Below are 13596 nucleotides of genomic sequence, written 5' to 3'. Positions count from 1 at the left end.
AACTTCCTGGAGTTTTGATCAGAACTGCATTGAATCAAGTTGGAAAGAACTCACATCTTGACCTGATAGAGTCTTCCCATCCATGAACAAGAATATCTCTCAATTTACGTGGTTCTTTGATTTATTTCATTAGAGTCTTACAGTTTTCTTCATATAGGTCTTCTACATATTTTGTTAGATTTATGCCTATTTCATTTTTCAGATACTAATGTAAATGGCATCATTTTTTACTTGTGCATTGTTAATGTAGAAGAAAATGTTCAATTTTTTTGTATTAACTCTGTATCCTGCAACCGTGCTATAACCACTTATTATAATAGTTCAAAGGGTTTTTTTTTTGGTTGATTCTTTCAGATTTTCCACATAGATAATCATGTGATCCATGAGAAAAAGGCAGTTTTGTTTCTTCCTTCCCAATCTGTACAATTTTTATTTCCTTTTCTTGTCTTATTGCATTAGTTAGGACTTTTGAATATGATCTTGAAAAGCAGTGGTGAGGAGGGACATCCCTGCCTTGTTCCTGACCTCAGTGAGAAGCTCATTAATTGTGATGGCAGCTGTAGGTTTTTTGGTAGATATTTTGTATTAAGTTGATGAAGTCCCCCTCCCTCTATTCCTACTTAAGAGTTTTTTTAAAAAATCATGAGTAGGTGTTGGATTTTGTAAAAATGTTGTTTTTGTATCTATTATTATTATATATTTTTTCTTTTTTAGCCTATTGATGTGTTAGATTATATTAATTGATTTTTGAATGTTGAACAAGAATTGCATACCTGGGATAAATTCCACTTGATTGTGGTGTATAATTCTTTTTTTTTTTTGTACATTGTTGGATTAATTTGCTAATATTTGTTGAGAATTTTTGTATCCATGTTCATGAGATATTGATCTGTAGTTTTCTTGTCTTTGTCTGATTTGGGTATTAGGATAATGCTGCCTCATAGAATGTGTTAGAGAGTATTCCCTTCTGTTTCTATTTCCTGAAAGAGATTGTTGAGAATTGGCATAATTTCTTCCTTAAAATGTTTAATAGAGTTTTCCAGTGAATCAATCTGGGCTTGATGTTCTCTGTTTTGAAAGGTTATTAATTATTAATTCTCTGTATTTAGTAGCTATGGGCCTATTCAGATTTTCTATTTCTTCTTGTGTGAGTTTTGGCAGCTTATGTCTCTCAAGCTTGTGTCTTTGAAGGGATTGGTCTGTTTCATCTAAGTTATCAAATTTGTGAGCATAGAGTTGTTCATAGTATTCCTTTGTCCTTTTTTTTTTTATGCCGAGATGGAGTCTTGCTCTGTTGCCCAGGCTGGAGTGCAGTGGGAGGATCTCAGATCACTGCAACCTCTACCTCGTGGGTTCAAGTGATTCTCCTGTCTCAGCCTCCCGAGTAGCTGGGATTACAGGCACATGCCACCACGCCCAGCTAATTTTTGTATTTTTAGTACGGACAGGGTTTTACCATGTTGGCCAGGCTGGTCTCGAACTCCTGACCTCGTGATCCACCTGCCTTGGCCTCCCAAAGTGTTGGGATTACAGGTGTGAGCCACCATGCCCAGCCTCCTTTGTCCGTTTAGTGTCCATGGGATCTATAGTGTTATCTCCTCTTTCATTTCTGGTATTATAATTTGTTAGATTTTTTCTTAGCCTAGCTAGAGTTTATTAATTTTATGTATTTATTTAAAGAACCTGCTTTTGGTTTCATTGGTCTTCTCTATGGATTTCCTGTTTTCACACATTTATTTCTGCTCTAATTTTTATTTTTCTTCTGCTTATTTTGGATTTAATTTGCCCTTGTTTTTCATCAGTTTCTGCAGGTGAAAGCTTGGATTAATGATTTTAGATATTTGTTCTAATATATATAAATATATAAAGTGTTATAAATTTTCATCTAAGTACTATTTTGCAGCATCAAACAAATTTTGATGTTTGTTTTCATTTTCATTTAGTTGAAAATATTTTAAAATTTTCCTCAATTTTTTTCTTTGACCCATGTGTCATTTCAAAGTGTTTTTTAAGTCTCCAAGTATTTGAGAATTTTCTATTCTTTTTGTGGAAAAAAAAAAAACAGACCTTGTATGCCTTCTCTTCTTTTAAATTTGTTAAAGTGTTTTATGGCCAAATGTGGTCTGTCTTGGTGAATGTTCTAGGTGAGCTTGAGAGGAATGTGTAAGCTACTGTTGTAGGTTGTGTAGTCTATAGATGTCAACTATATCACGTGATTGATGGTGTTGTTCAGTTCAACTACGTCTTGTTGAGTTCAACTATGTCTTTACTGATTTTCAACCTGCTCTATTTGTCCATTTATCATAGAGAAGTGTTGAAGTCTCCAACTATGATAATGAAGTCATCTGTTCCTTCTTGCAGTTCTATCAGCTTTTGCCTCACATATTTTGGTTTTCTATTTAAGCACATACACATTAAAAATTGTTATGTCTTCTTGGAGTACTGACTTTATCATTGTGTAATGTTCCTCTCTGTCTCTGATAAATTTCCTTGCTTTGAAGTTCGCTCTGCCTGAAATGAAATTAGCTACTCCCTCTTTCTTTTGATTAGTGTTAGCATGGTATATCTTTTTCCATCCCTTTATGTTTAATCTATATGTGTCTTTATGTTTAAAGTGGGTTTCTTATAGACAATGTATAGTTGTCTTGTTTTTTGATCCACTCTGACAATTTCTTTTAGTTGGTGCCTTTAGACCATTGATGTTTGGGGTGATTACTGACATAAATAAATATGTACCATATTTGTTACTGTTTCCTATTTCCTGTCCTTTTTCATTGTTCCCATTTTTCTCTTGCACTCTTTTTCTGCCCCTTGTTGGTTTCTTGTTTATTTTGCTATGTTGCCCAGGCTGTTCTCAAACTCCTGAGCCTGAAACAATCCTCTTACCTCTGCCTCCTGAGTAGCTGGGATAATAGGTCTATGCCACTGTGTCCAGCTCTGCCCTTTATAATTTTAATTGAGAATATTATTTCATTTTCTCTCCTTTCATAGCATATTAGTTATACTTCTTCACTTTGTTTTTAGTGGTTGCCCTTGAGTTTGCAATACATATTTACAACTAATCCAGGTCCACTTTCAAATAACACTATACTATTACATGGGTAGTACACATACTTCCTAATAACAAAATAAGTCTTTCTTTATTATACTTTAAGTTTTAGGGTACATGTGCACAGCATGCAGGTTTGTTACATATGTATACATGTGCCATGTTGGTGTGCTGCACCCATTAACTCGTCATTTAACATTAGCTATATCTCCTAATGCTATCCCTCCCCCCACCCCACAACAGGCCCTGGTATGTGATGTTCCCCTTCCTGTGTCCAAGTGTTCTCATTGTTCAATTCCCACCTATGAGTGAGAATATGTGGTGTTTGGTTTTTTGTCCTTGTGATAGTTTGCTGAGAATGATGGTTTCCAGCTTCATCCATGTCCCTACAAAGGACATGAGCTCATCATTTTTTATGGCTGCATAGTATTCCATGGTGTATATGTGCCACATTTTCTTAATCCAATCTATCATTGTTGGACATTTGGCTTGGTTCCAAGTCTTTGCTATTGTGAATAGTGCCGCAATGAACATACGTGTGCATGTGTCATTATAGCAGCATGATTTATAATCCTTTGGGTATATACCCAGTAATGGGATGGCTGGGTCAAATGGTATTTCTAGTTCTAGATCCCTGAGGAATCGCCACACTGACTTCTACAATGGTTGAACTAGTTTACAATCCCACCAACAGTGTACAAGTGTTCCTATTTCTCCACATCCTCTCCAGCACCTGTTGTTTCCTGACTTTTTAATGATCGCCATTCTAACTGGTGTGGGATGGGATCTCATTGTGGTTTTGATTTGCATTTCTCTGATGGCCAGTGATGATGAGCATTTTTTCATGTGTCTTTTGGCTGCATAAATGTCTTCTTTTGAGAAGTGTCTGTTCATATCCTTCACCCACTTTTTGATGGGGTTGTTTGTTTTTTTCTTGTAAATTTGTTTGAGTTCATTGTAGATTCTAGATATTAGCCCTTTGTCAGATGAGTAGATTGCAAAAATTTTCTCCCATTTTGTAGGTTGCCTGTTCACTCTGATGGTAGTTTCTTTTGCTGTGCAGAAGCTCTTTAGTTTAATTAGATTCCATTTGTCAATTTTGGCTTTTGTTCCCATTGCTTTTGGTGTTTTAGACATGAAGTCCTTGCCCATCCCTATGCCCTGAATGGTATTGCCTAGGTTTTATTCTAGGGTTTTTACGGTCTTAGGTCTAACATTTAAGTCTTCAATCCACCTTCAATTAATTTTGTATAAGGTGTAAGGAAGGGATCCAGTTTCAGCTTTCTACATATGACTAGCAAGTTTTCCCAGCACCATTTATTAAATAGGGAATCCTTCTCCATTTCTTGTTTTTGTCAGGTTTGTCAAAGATCAGATAGTTGTAGATATGTGGCATTATTTCTGAGGGCTCTGTTCTGTTCCATTGATCTATATCTCTGTTTTGGTACCAGTACCATGCTGTTTTGGTTACTGTAGACTTGTAGTATAGTTTGAAGTCAGGTAGCATGATGCCTCCAGCTTTGTTCTTTTGGCTTAGGATTGACTTGGTAATGTGGGCTCTTTTTTGGTTCCATATGAACTTTAAAGTAGTTTTATCCAATTCTGTTAAGAAAGTCATTGGTAGCTTGACGGGGATAGCATTGAATCTATAAATTACCTTGGGCAGCATGGCAATTTTCATGATATTGATTCTTCTTCCTACCCATGAGCATGGAATGTTCTTCCATTTCTTTGTATCCTCTTTTATTTCATTGAACAGTGGTTTGTAGTTCTCCTTGAAGAGGTCCTTCACATCCCTTGGAAGATGGATTCTTAGGTATTTTATTCTCTTTGAAGCAATTGTGAATGGGAGTTCACTCATGATTTGCCTCTCTGTTTGTCTGTTATTGGTGTATAAGAATGCTTGTGATTTTTGCACATTGATTTTGTATCCTGAGGCTTTGCTGAATTTGCCTATCAGCTTAAGGAGATTTTGGGCAGAGACGATGGGGTTTTCTAGATATACAATCATGTCATCTGCAAACAGGGACAATTTGACTTCCTCTTTTCCTAACCGAATACCTTTTATTTCTTTCTCCTGTCTGATTGCCCTGACCAGAACTTCCAACACTATGTTGAATAGGAGTGATGAGAGATGGCAACCCTGTCTTGTGCCAGTTTTCAAAGTGAATGCTTCCAGTTTTTGCCCATTCAGTATGATATTGGCTGTGGGTTTGTCATAGATAGCTCTTATTATTTTCAGATACGTCCCATCAATACCTAGTTTATTGAGAGTTTTTAGCATGAAGGGTTGTTGAATTTTGTCAAAGGCCTTTTCTGCATCTATTGAGATAATCATGTGGTTTTTGTCATTGGTTCTGTTTATATGCTGGGTTACGTTTATTGATTTGCATATGTTGAACCAACCTTGCATCCCATGGATGAAGCCCACTTGATCATGGTGGATAAGCTTTTTGATATGCTGCTGGATTTGGTTTGCCAGTATTTTATTGAGGATTTTTGCATCGATGTTCATCAGGGATATTGGTCTAAAATTCTCTTTTTTTGTTGTGTCTCTGTCAGGCTTTGGTATCAGGATGATGCTGGCCTCATAAAATGAGTTAGGGAGGATTCCCTCTTTTTCTATTGATTGGAATAGTTTCAGAAGGAATGGTACCAGCTCCTCCTTGTACCTCTGGTAGAATTTGGCTGGGAATCCATCTGGTCCTGGACTTTTTTTGGTTGGTAAGCTATTAATTATTGCCTCAATTTCAGAGCCTGTTATTGGTGTATTCAGAAATTCAACTTCTTCCTGGTTTAGTCTTGGGAGGGTGTATGTGTCAAGGAATTTATCCATTTCTTCTAGATTTTCTAGTTTATTTGCATAGAGGTGTTTGTAGTATTCTCTGATGGTAGTTTGTATTTCTGTGGGATCAGTGGTGATATCCCCTTTATCATTTTTTATTGCATCTATTTGATTCTTCTCTCTTTTCTTATTAGTCTTGCTAGTGGTCTATCAATTTTGTTGATCTTTTCAAAAAACCAGCTCCTGGATTCATTGATTTTTTGAAGGGTTTTTTGTGTCTCTATTTCCTTCAGTTCTGCTCTGATCTTAGTTATTTCTTGCCTTCTGCTAGCTTTTGAATGTGTTTGCTCTTGCTTCTCTAGTTCTTTTAATTGTGATGTTAGGGTGTCAATTTTAGATCTTTCCTGCTTTCTCTTGTGGGCATTTAGTGCTATAAATTTCCCTCTACACACTGCTTGGATGTGTCCCAGAGATTCTGGTATGTTGTGTCTTTGTTCTCGTTGGTTTCAAAGAACATCTTTATCTCTGCCTTCATGTTATGTACCCAGTAGTCATTCAGGAACAGGTTGTTCAGTTTCCATGTAGTTGAGCGGTTTTGAGTGAGGTTCTTAATCCTGAGTTCTAGTTTGATTGCACTGTGGTGTGAGAGACAGTTTGTTACAATTTCTGTTCTTTTACATTTGCTGAGGAGAGCTTTCCTTCCAACTATGTGGTCAATTTTGGAACAGGTGTCATGTGGTGCTGAAAAGAATGTATATTCTGTTGATTTGGGGTGGAGAGGTCTGTAGATGTCTATTAGGTCAGGTTGGTGCAGAGCTGAGTTCAATTCCTGGATATCCTTGTTAACTTTCTGTCTCGTTGATCTAATGTTGACAGTGGGGTGTCAAAGTCTCCCATTATTATTGTGTGGGAGTCTAAGTCTCTTTGTAGGTCTCTAAGGACTTGCTTTATGAATCTGGGTGCTCCTGTATTGGGTGCATATATATTCAGGATAGTTAGCTCTTCTTGTTGAATTGATCCATTTACCATTATGTAATAGCCTTCTTTGTCTCTTTTGATCTTTATTGGTTTAAAGTCTGTTTTATCAGAGACTAGGATTGCAACCCTTGCCTTTTTTTGTTTTCCATTTGCTTGGTAGATCTTCCTCCATCCCTTTATTTTGAGCCTATGTGTGTCTCTGCATGTGAGATGAGTTTCCTGAATACAGCACACTGATGGGTCTTGACTCTTTATCCAATTTGCCGGTCTGTGTCTTTTAATTGGAGCATTTAGCCCATTTACATTTAAGGTTAATATTGTTATGTGTGAATTTGATCCTGTCATTATGTTGTTAGCTGGTGATTTTGCTTATTAGTTGATGCAGTTTCTTCCTAGCCTCGATGGTCTTTACAATTTGGCAAGTTTTTACAGTGGCTGTTACCGGTTGTTCCTTTCCATGTTTAGTGCTTCCTTCAGGAGCTCTTTTAGGGCAGGCCTGGTGGTGACAGAATCTCTCAGCATTTGCTTGTCTGTAAAGGATTTTATTTCTCCTTCACTTATGAAGCTTAGTTTGGCTGGATATGAAATTCTGGTTTGAAAATTCTTTTCTTAAACAATGTTGAATATTGGCCCCCACTCTCTTGTGGCTTGTAGAGGTTCTGCTGAGAGATCAGCTGTTAGTCTCATGGGCTTTCCTTTGTGGGTAACTCGACCTTTCTCTCTGGCTGCCCTTAACATTTTTTCCTTCATTTCAACTTTGGGGAATCTGACAATTATGTGTCTTGGAGTTGCTCTTCTCGAGGAGTATCTTTGTGGCATTGTCTGTATTTCCTGAATTTGAATGTTGGCCTGCCTTGCTACATTGGGGAAGTTCTCCTGGATAATATCCTGCAGAGTGTTTTCCAACTTGGTTCCATTCTCCCCATCACTTTCATGTACACCAATCAGATGTAGATTTGGTCTTTTCACATAGTCCCATATTTCTTGGAGGCTTTGTTCATTTCTTTTTATTCTTTTTTTCTTGAAACTTCTCTTCTCACTTCATTTCATTCATTTGATCTTATGTCACTGATACCCTTTCTTCCAGTTGATCAAATCAGCTACTGAGGATTGTGCATTCATCACGTAGTTCTCATGCCTTGGTTTTCAGCTCCATGAGGTCCTTTAAGGACTTCTCTGCATTGGTTATTCCAGTCAGCCATTCATCTAATTTTTTTTTCAAGATTTTTAACTTCTTTGCCATTAGTTCAAACTTCCTCCTTTAGCTCAGAGTAGTTTGATTGTCTGAAGCCTTCTTCTCTCAACTCATCAAAGTCATTCTCCGTCCAGCTTTATTCCATTGCTGGTGAGGAGCTGCGTTCCTTTGGAGGAGGAGAGGCACTCTGATTTTTAGAGTTTCCAGTTTTTCTGCTCTGTTTTTTCCCCATCTTTGTGGTTTTATCTACCTTTGGTCTTTGATGATGGTGATGTACAGATGGGGTTTTGGTGTGGATGTCCTTTCTGTTTATTTGTTTTCCTTGTAACAGTCACGACCCTCAGCTGCAGGTCTGTTGGAGTTTGCTGGAGGTCCACTCCAGACCATGTTTACCTAGGTATCAGCAGCAGAGGCTGCAGAACAGCGGATATTGGTGAGCAACAAATGTTGCTGCCTGATCGTTCCTCTGGAAGTTTTTTCTCAGAGGAGTACCCGGCCATGTGAGGTGTCAGTGTGCCCCTACTAGGGGTTGCCTCCCATTTGGGGTACTCAGGGGTCATGGACCCACTTGAGGAGGCTGTCTGTTTGTTCTGAGATCTCAAACTGCATGCTGGGAGAACCACTACTCTCTTCAAAGCTGTCAGACAGATACTTTTAAGTCTGCAGAGGTTTCTGCTGCCTTTTGTTTGGCTATGCCCTGCCCCCAGAGGTGGCGTCTACAGAGGCAGGCAGGCCTCCTTGAGCTGTGGTGGGCTCCACCCAGTTCGAGCTTCCTGGCCACTTTGTTTACCTACCAAGCCTCAGCAATGGTGTGCGCCCCTTCCTCCAGCCTCGCTGCTGCCTTGCAGTTTGATTTCAGACTGCTGTGTTAGCAATGAGCGAGGCTCTGTGGGTGTAAAACCCTCTGAGCCAGGCACAGGATATAATCTCCTGGTGTGCCGTTTGCTAAGACCCTTGGAAAAGCACAGTATTAGGGTGGGAGTGACCTGATTTTCCAGGTGCCATCTGTCACCCCTTTCTTTGACTAGGAAAGGGAATTCCCTGACCCCTTTCACTTCCTGGGTGAGGCGATGCCTTACCCTGCTTCAGCTCATGCTCAGTGTGCTGCACCCACTGTCCGACACTCCGCAGTGAGATGAACCTGGTACCTCAGTTGGAAATGCAGAAATCACCCGTCTTCTGCATCGCTCATGCTGGGAGCTGTAGACTGGTGCTGTTCCTCTTTGGCCATCTTGGCTCCACCCCAATAACAAAATAATTCTAATCCCTCACTCCCATTTCTTGTATCTTGCTGTCATTCATTTCATTTACATATAGCTTACATAAGTGTGTGTATGTGTGTGTGTGTGTGTATATATATATATCTTCAAATACATTGTTGCTATTATTTTTTGAACAAACTTGTTAGATCAAATAAGAAAAGTAAAAGTTCTTATTCTATGTTTACTTATTATCTGATGCTCTTCCTTTCTTTACATAAATCTGAGTTTCTGATATATAATTTTCCTTTTCCGAAGAACTTCCTTTAACACTTCTTCCAAGGCAGGTCTACTGGCAACAAATTCCCTCAATTTCTGTCTGATAAACGTTTTTTGTTTTTTTTTTTCTCCTTCATTTTTAAAGGATAATTTTGCAGGATATAGAATTCTAGGTTGGTGGATTTTTTTTCTCTCCACACTTTAAATATTTTACTTCACACTCTTCTTGCTTGTATGGTTCTGAGGAGAAGCTGGATGTAATGCTTATCTTTGCTATCTCTAGGTTTTCCCTTTGGCTTCTTCCAAGATTTTTGTTTTTATTTTTGCTTTTCTCAAGTTTAAATATGATATACCTAGGTGTCTGTATTTTATATTTTGGTATTTATTCTTCTTTAACTTCCCTGGATCTGTGGTTTGGTGTCTGATATTAACTAGGGGAAATTCTCAGTCATTATTGTTTCAAATACTGCTTATGTTTCTTTCTTTGTTCTCCTTCTGGTATTCTCATTAAGTGTATTTACAACTTTTTTAGTTGTCTCACCATTCTGGACTATTCTATTTTTATACATCTTTTTTCTATTTGTATTTTGGTTTCAAAAGTTTCTAAGGTCATATCCTCATGCTCAGAGATTCCTGTCTCATCTGTGACCAGTCTAATAATGAACCTATGAAAGGGAAACTTCATTTCTTTTGGTGTTTTGACATCTAACATTTAAAAAATTGGTTTTTTAGAATTTCAATTTCTTTGCTTTACATTATTCATCTGTTCTTACGTGTTGTTTCCTTTTTATTTTAAAGCTGTTATTAATCATAGTTTTTTAAAAATTCCTTGTCTGATAATTCTCACATCATGGCCATCTAAGACTCTGGTTTCATGCTTGTTCAGTCTTTTCAAACTGTGTTTCTTGTCTTTTAGTGTGCTTTGTAATTTTTTTGTTGAAAGGTAGGCATGATGCACTGGGTAAAAGGAACTGTGGTAGATGGGCCTTTAGTTAATATGGTGGTGAGGTATGGGAGAAGGGGAAGTGTTCTGTAGCCCTGTGATTAGGTCTCAGTTTTTTTTTAGCCTGTGTGCCTGGACTGTAAACTTCACTAGTGCTTCTCAGTCCTACTTCCCCCTTAGGTGGGGCAGGATGGCTACAGGGGACTGGAGGTGGATATTTCCCTTCCTCCAGGTAGATTGGGCTCTGATAAAAGCCCTCAGGTTAGGCTCTGGTAAGTTAATTCTCATGATGGTAGGCCATATTAAGAACAGAATGGTTTGGCATATTTCAAAATGGATTCTTTTCCCTTCCCCTTGCCAAAAGCACAAGGTGATTTTTCTCCAGTATTCACTGTGAGGACCTGATAGAGACCCTTGAGATAATAAAACATAAAAATGTACACCTCTACCGTCTACCCCCTTCCATGACTAAGTCTTCCTGGAGTTTTTAACTGTCAGATTTTTCCACTCTGAGCCTCCAGCAATTTGTCAATTAGAGCTTACGTTTTCTTACCCCAGCACTGGTTCCTGCAGAAGTTTCTGGTTGTGGGTTTTTGCTCTGGTAAGCTGTGATGCTCTATATTCACCTGACCATTTTTAGAGCAGCATTTAGCCCTGTGATCTCACTTCTCTGACAAATCTAAGAGGAGTTGTTGTCTTTCTGGTTTGTTCAGCTTCTTCCTCGTTTTTCTGTTTTATTTTTAAATTCCATTATTTTCTTTGTTCCAAGGTAAAGGAAGCAGCTGATGAGGCTGAAATGGTGTTCACGGCACATTGCAGAGCAACGGTGGACTTCCAGGTGAGCGGGGACTCCTGGCGGGAGCAGAAGGAGAAGCGAGCAGCCATGATGGTGGGAATTCTGATTGGCGTGTTTGTGCTGTGCTGGATCCCCTTCTTCCTGAGGGAGCTCATCAGCCCACTCTGTGCCTGCAGCCTGTCCCCCATCTGGAAAAGCATATTTTTGTGGCTTGGCTACTCCAATTCTTTCTTCAACCCCCTGATTTACATAGCTTTTAACAAGAACTAAAACAATGCCTTCAAGAGCCTCTTTACTAAGCAGAGATGAACACAGGGGTTAGAGAGACATGGGTAGATTGTAAGGTGGAAGGAAACTTGGGACTTTTCATCAGTGATCTGAGATTCTTCCCTCCACAGCTGAGTGCTAATGCTGTCTTCAGAGTTATACCATTGGGCCTGGACTGTAGAAGCAGCAGAGCCAAGGCTCTCAAGAAAGACAGCAAAGCTCTGGCAGATGTAACTATGCCTTCTTCCCATGTGCATGGCAGACACTGCCAATTGGTCATGGCTTGGCTCCCCACTGAGCAGGAACTTGGTCTCAGAATCCTTTCCAGGACAGCACTCTAGGCAGCTACTGTTGATTATTTAAAATTGATGCAAGACTTGAAGCTGATTTGCTTTTCCTTTGTCAATAGTATATTCCTCAGAAGGGGGGTTCTCAGCACAGGGCCCCAGTGATCTGTTTGGTGGCCCACTCAGAAGACTTTCTCCTTTGTGAAAGAGCCCTCTCTAAATCTTTTATTCACCTTACTTAGCTTATCTTCCTCAGCCTCTTATGCTTCCCCAACAGGAGAGTGTATCCCAATTTGTGAGAAGATGAGGATGCCTGAAGTTTTGTTTTAAAACAAAAGGTGTTCAGTGCAAACCATACCTACTGAATCAGGCTCTCAAAGAAGAGGTCTGGTAATCCATCTCTTCAGTTGTCTAGATAACTTTCTTTTCATCAGTGAGAGATACTTCTGGATATTCTGGTTGCTCTTTAGGCCAACTAAATTGGTGTTTCTGGGAGGTGAAACCCCAGGCAACAGTGTTTTTTAAAGCTTGCCAGGCAATTCATTTCTAGGCTCAGAATCATTCTTATGGTATACACACACCTGCATATGACACCGAGATGGGAAAAAATGATGTCTGTTGTAGGATTCAAAACCGACAACCCCTCACCCCTACCCAAAACTGCCACAGTGACTCATGGCCTTCCAGAAAATGTTAAATGTGGCCCAGATGTATAGGAATCCAAGGCATGGACTACATCATCTTGGCCACAGTCTACCTGATTTTGGAGGCAGAATAGCTGTCTATTGATTAGGCTTTTTAATTTGCAAAAAAGGGTCTGCTCCACCATTGGTTCATTTGATATCTGAGTTATATAGACATTCTTCACCCTTACACTAAAGAGTACCAGTATTTTAAGGTTTATTAGAGAATACAGGCCCACAGTTCCTTTTCCAAAGCCTTTGGGACCAGATGTGTTTCAGAATCCAGAATTATTTTTTGGGTTTTAGAAAGGCATACATACTATATAGACATGTATGGTATAGTCCATAAGTTAGAAAACACCCCTGACTGGGTCTAGGACAGCAGCATGTTATCAGTAATTTGAGTATTTCTGCAGTAAGATGTATGAATATATACATTGTGAGAAAAGGACTAGAAATAGCCTCATATTAGTGCAGGTCATTTGAGCCAGATCAATTGTGTTGTAAAATGAGTTACAAACACTTGTTTTCTCAACTCTTTGTATTTTTGCAATTGTGGATCGTGGACCAGTATAACCACAAGCCATATACAGTTCAGCCCTGATAGGTGCCAACCATGCTAAATGGAGGAATTCTGAAGAGAGTCTGGCAAGAATACATGGTCCAACCATTCCACTGTTGCTAGAGATTGGACATCATGAAGGTAATTAGTATGGTACCCTGGACAGCCTTCTTGGAGTTGCGTTTTGGAACTCTGTTCTTTTTCATTGGAAGACACAGGAAACATTCTTTTTTTTTTAAATATATATATATATACTTTAAGTTCTAGGGTACATGTGTACAACGTGCAGGTTTGTTACATATGTATACATGTGCCATGTTGGTGTGCTGCACCCATTAACTGTCATTTACATTGGGCATATCTCCTAATGCTTTCCCTTCCCCCTCCCCCCACCCCACAAAAGGCCCCAGTGTGTGATGTTCCCCTTCCTGTGTCCAAGTGTTCTCATTGTTCAATTCCCACCTATGAGTGAGAACATGAGGTGTTTGGTTTTTTATCCTTGTGATAGTTTGCTGAGAATGATGGTTTCCACCTTCATCCATGCCCCTACAAAGGAAATGAACTCATCCTTTT

The 13596-nt window shown here is 39.0% G+C and overlaps 1 protein-coding gene across 1 annotated transcript in view; it reads left to right on the top strand.

Moving 5' to 3' along the window:
* The window catches only part of LOC129031251 (5-hydroxytryptamine receptor 5B-like), a 42205-nt gene extending 30672 nt beyond the window's left edge, over positions 1-11533 (top strand). Inside the window, 1 exon segment of the mRNA XM_054477317.1 lies at positions 11198-11533. Coding sequence (XP_054333292.1) covers positions 11198-11533 — 336 coding nt within the window.
* The last annotated feature ends 2063 nt before the right edge of the window (positions 11534-13596 follow it).

This window comes from Pongo pygmaeus, chromosome 11, assembly GCF_028885625.2.
Source record: "Pongo pygmaeus isolate AG05252 chromosome 11, NHGRI_mPonPyg2-v2.0_pri, whole genome shotgun sequence".
NCBI classification, from domain to species: domain Eukaryota; kingdom Metazoa; phylum Chordata; class Mammalia; order Primates; family Hominidae; genus Pongo; species Pongo pygmaeus.
Note: the sequence above shows the minus strand (reverse complement) of the source record. Positions and strands in the feature narration are given on the sequence as shown.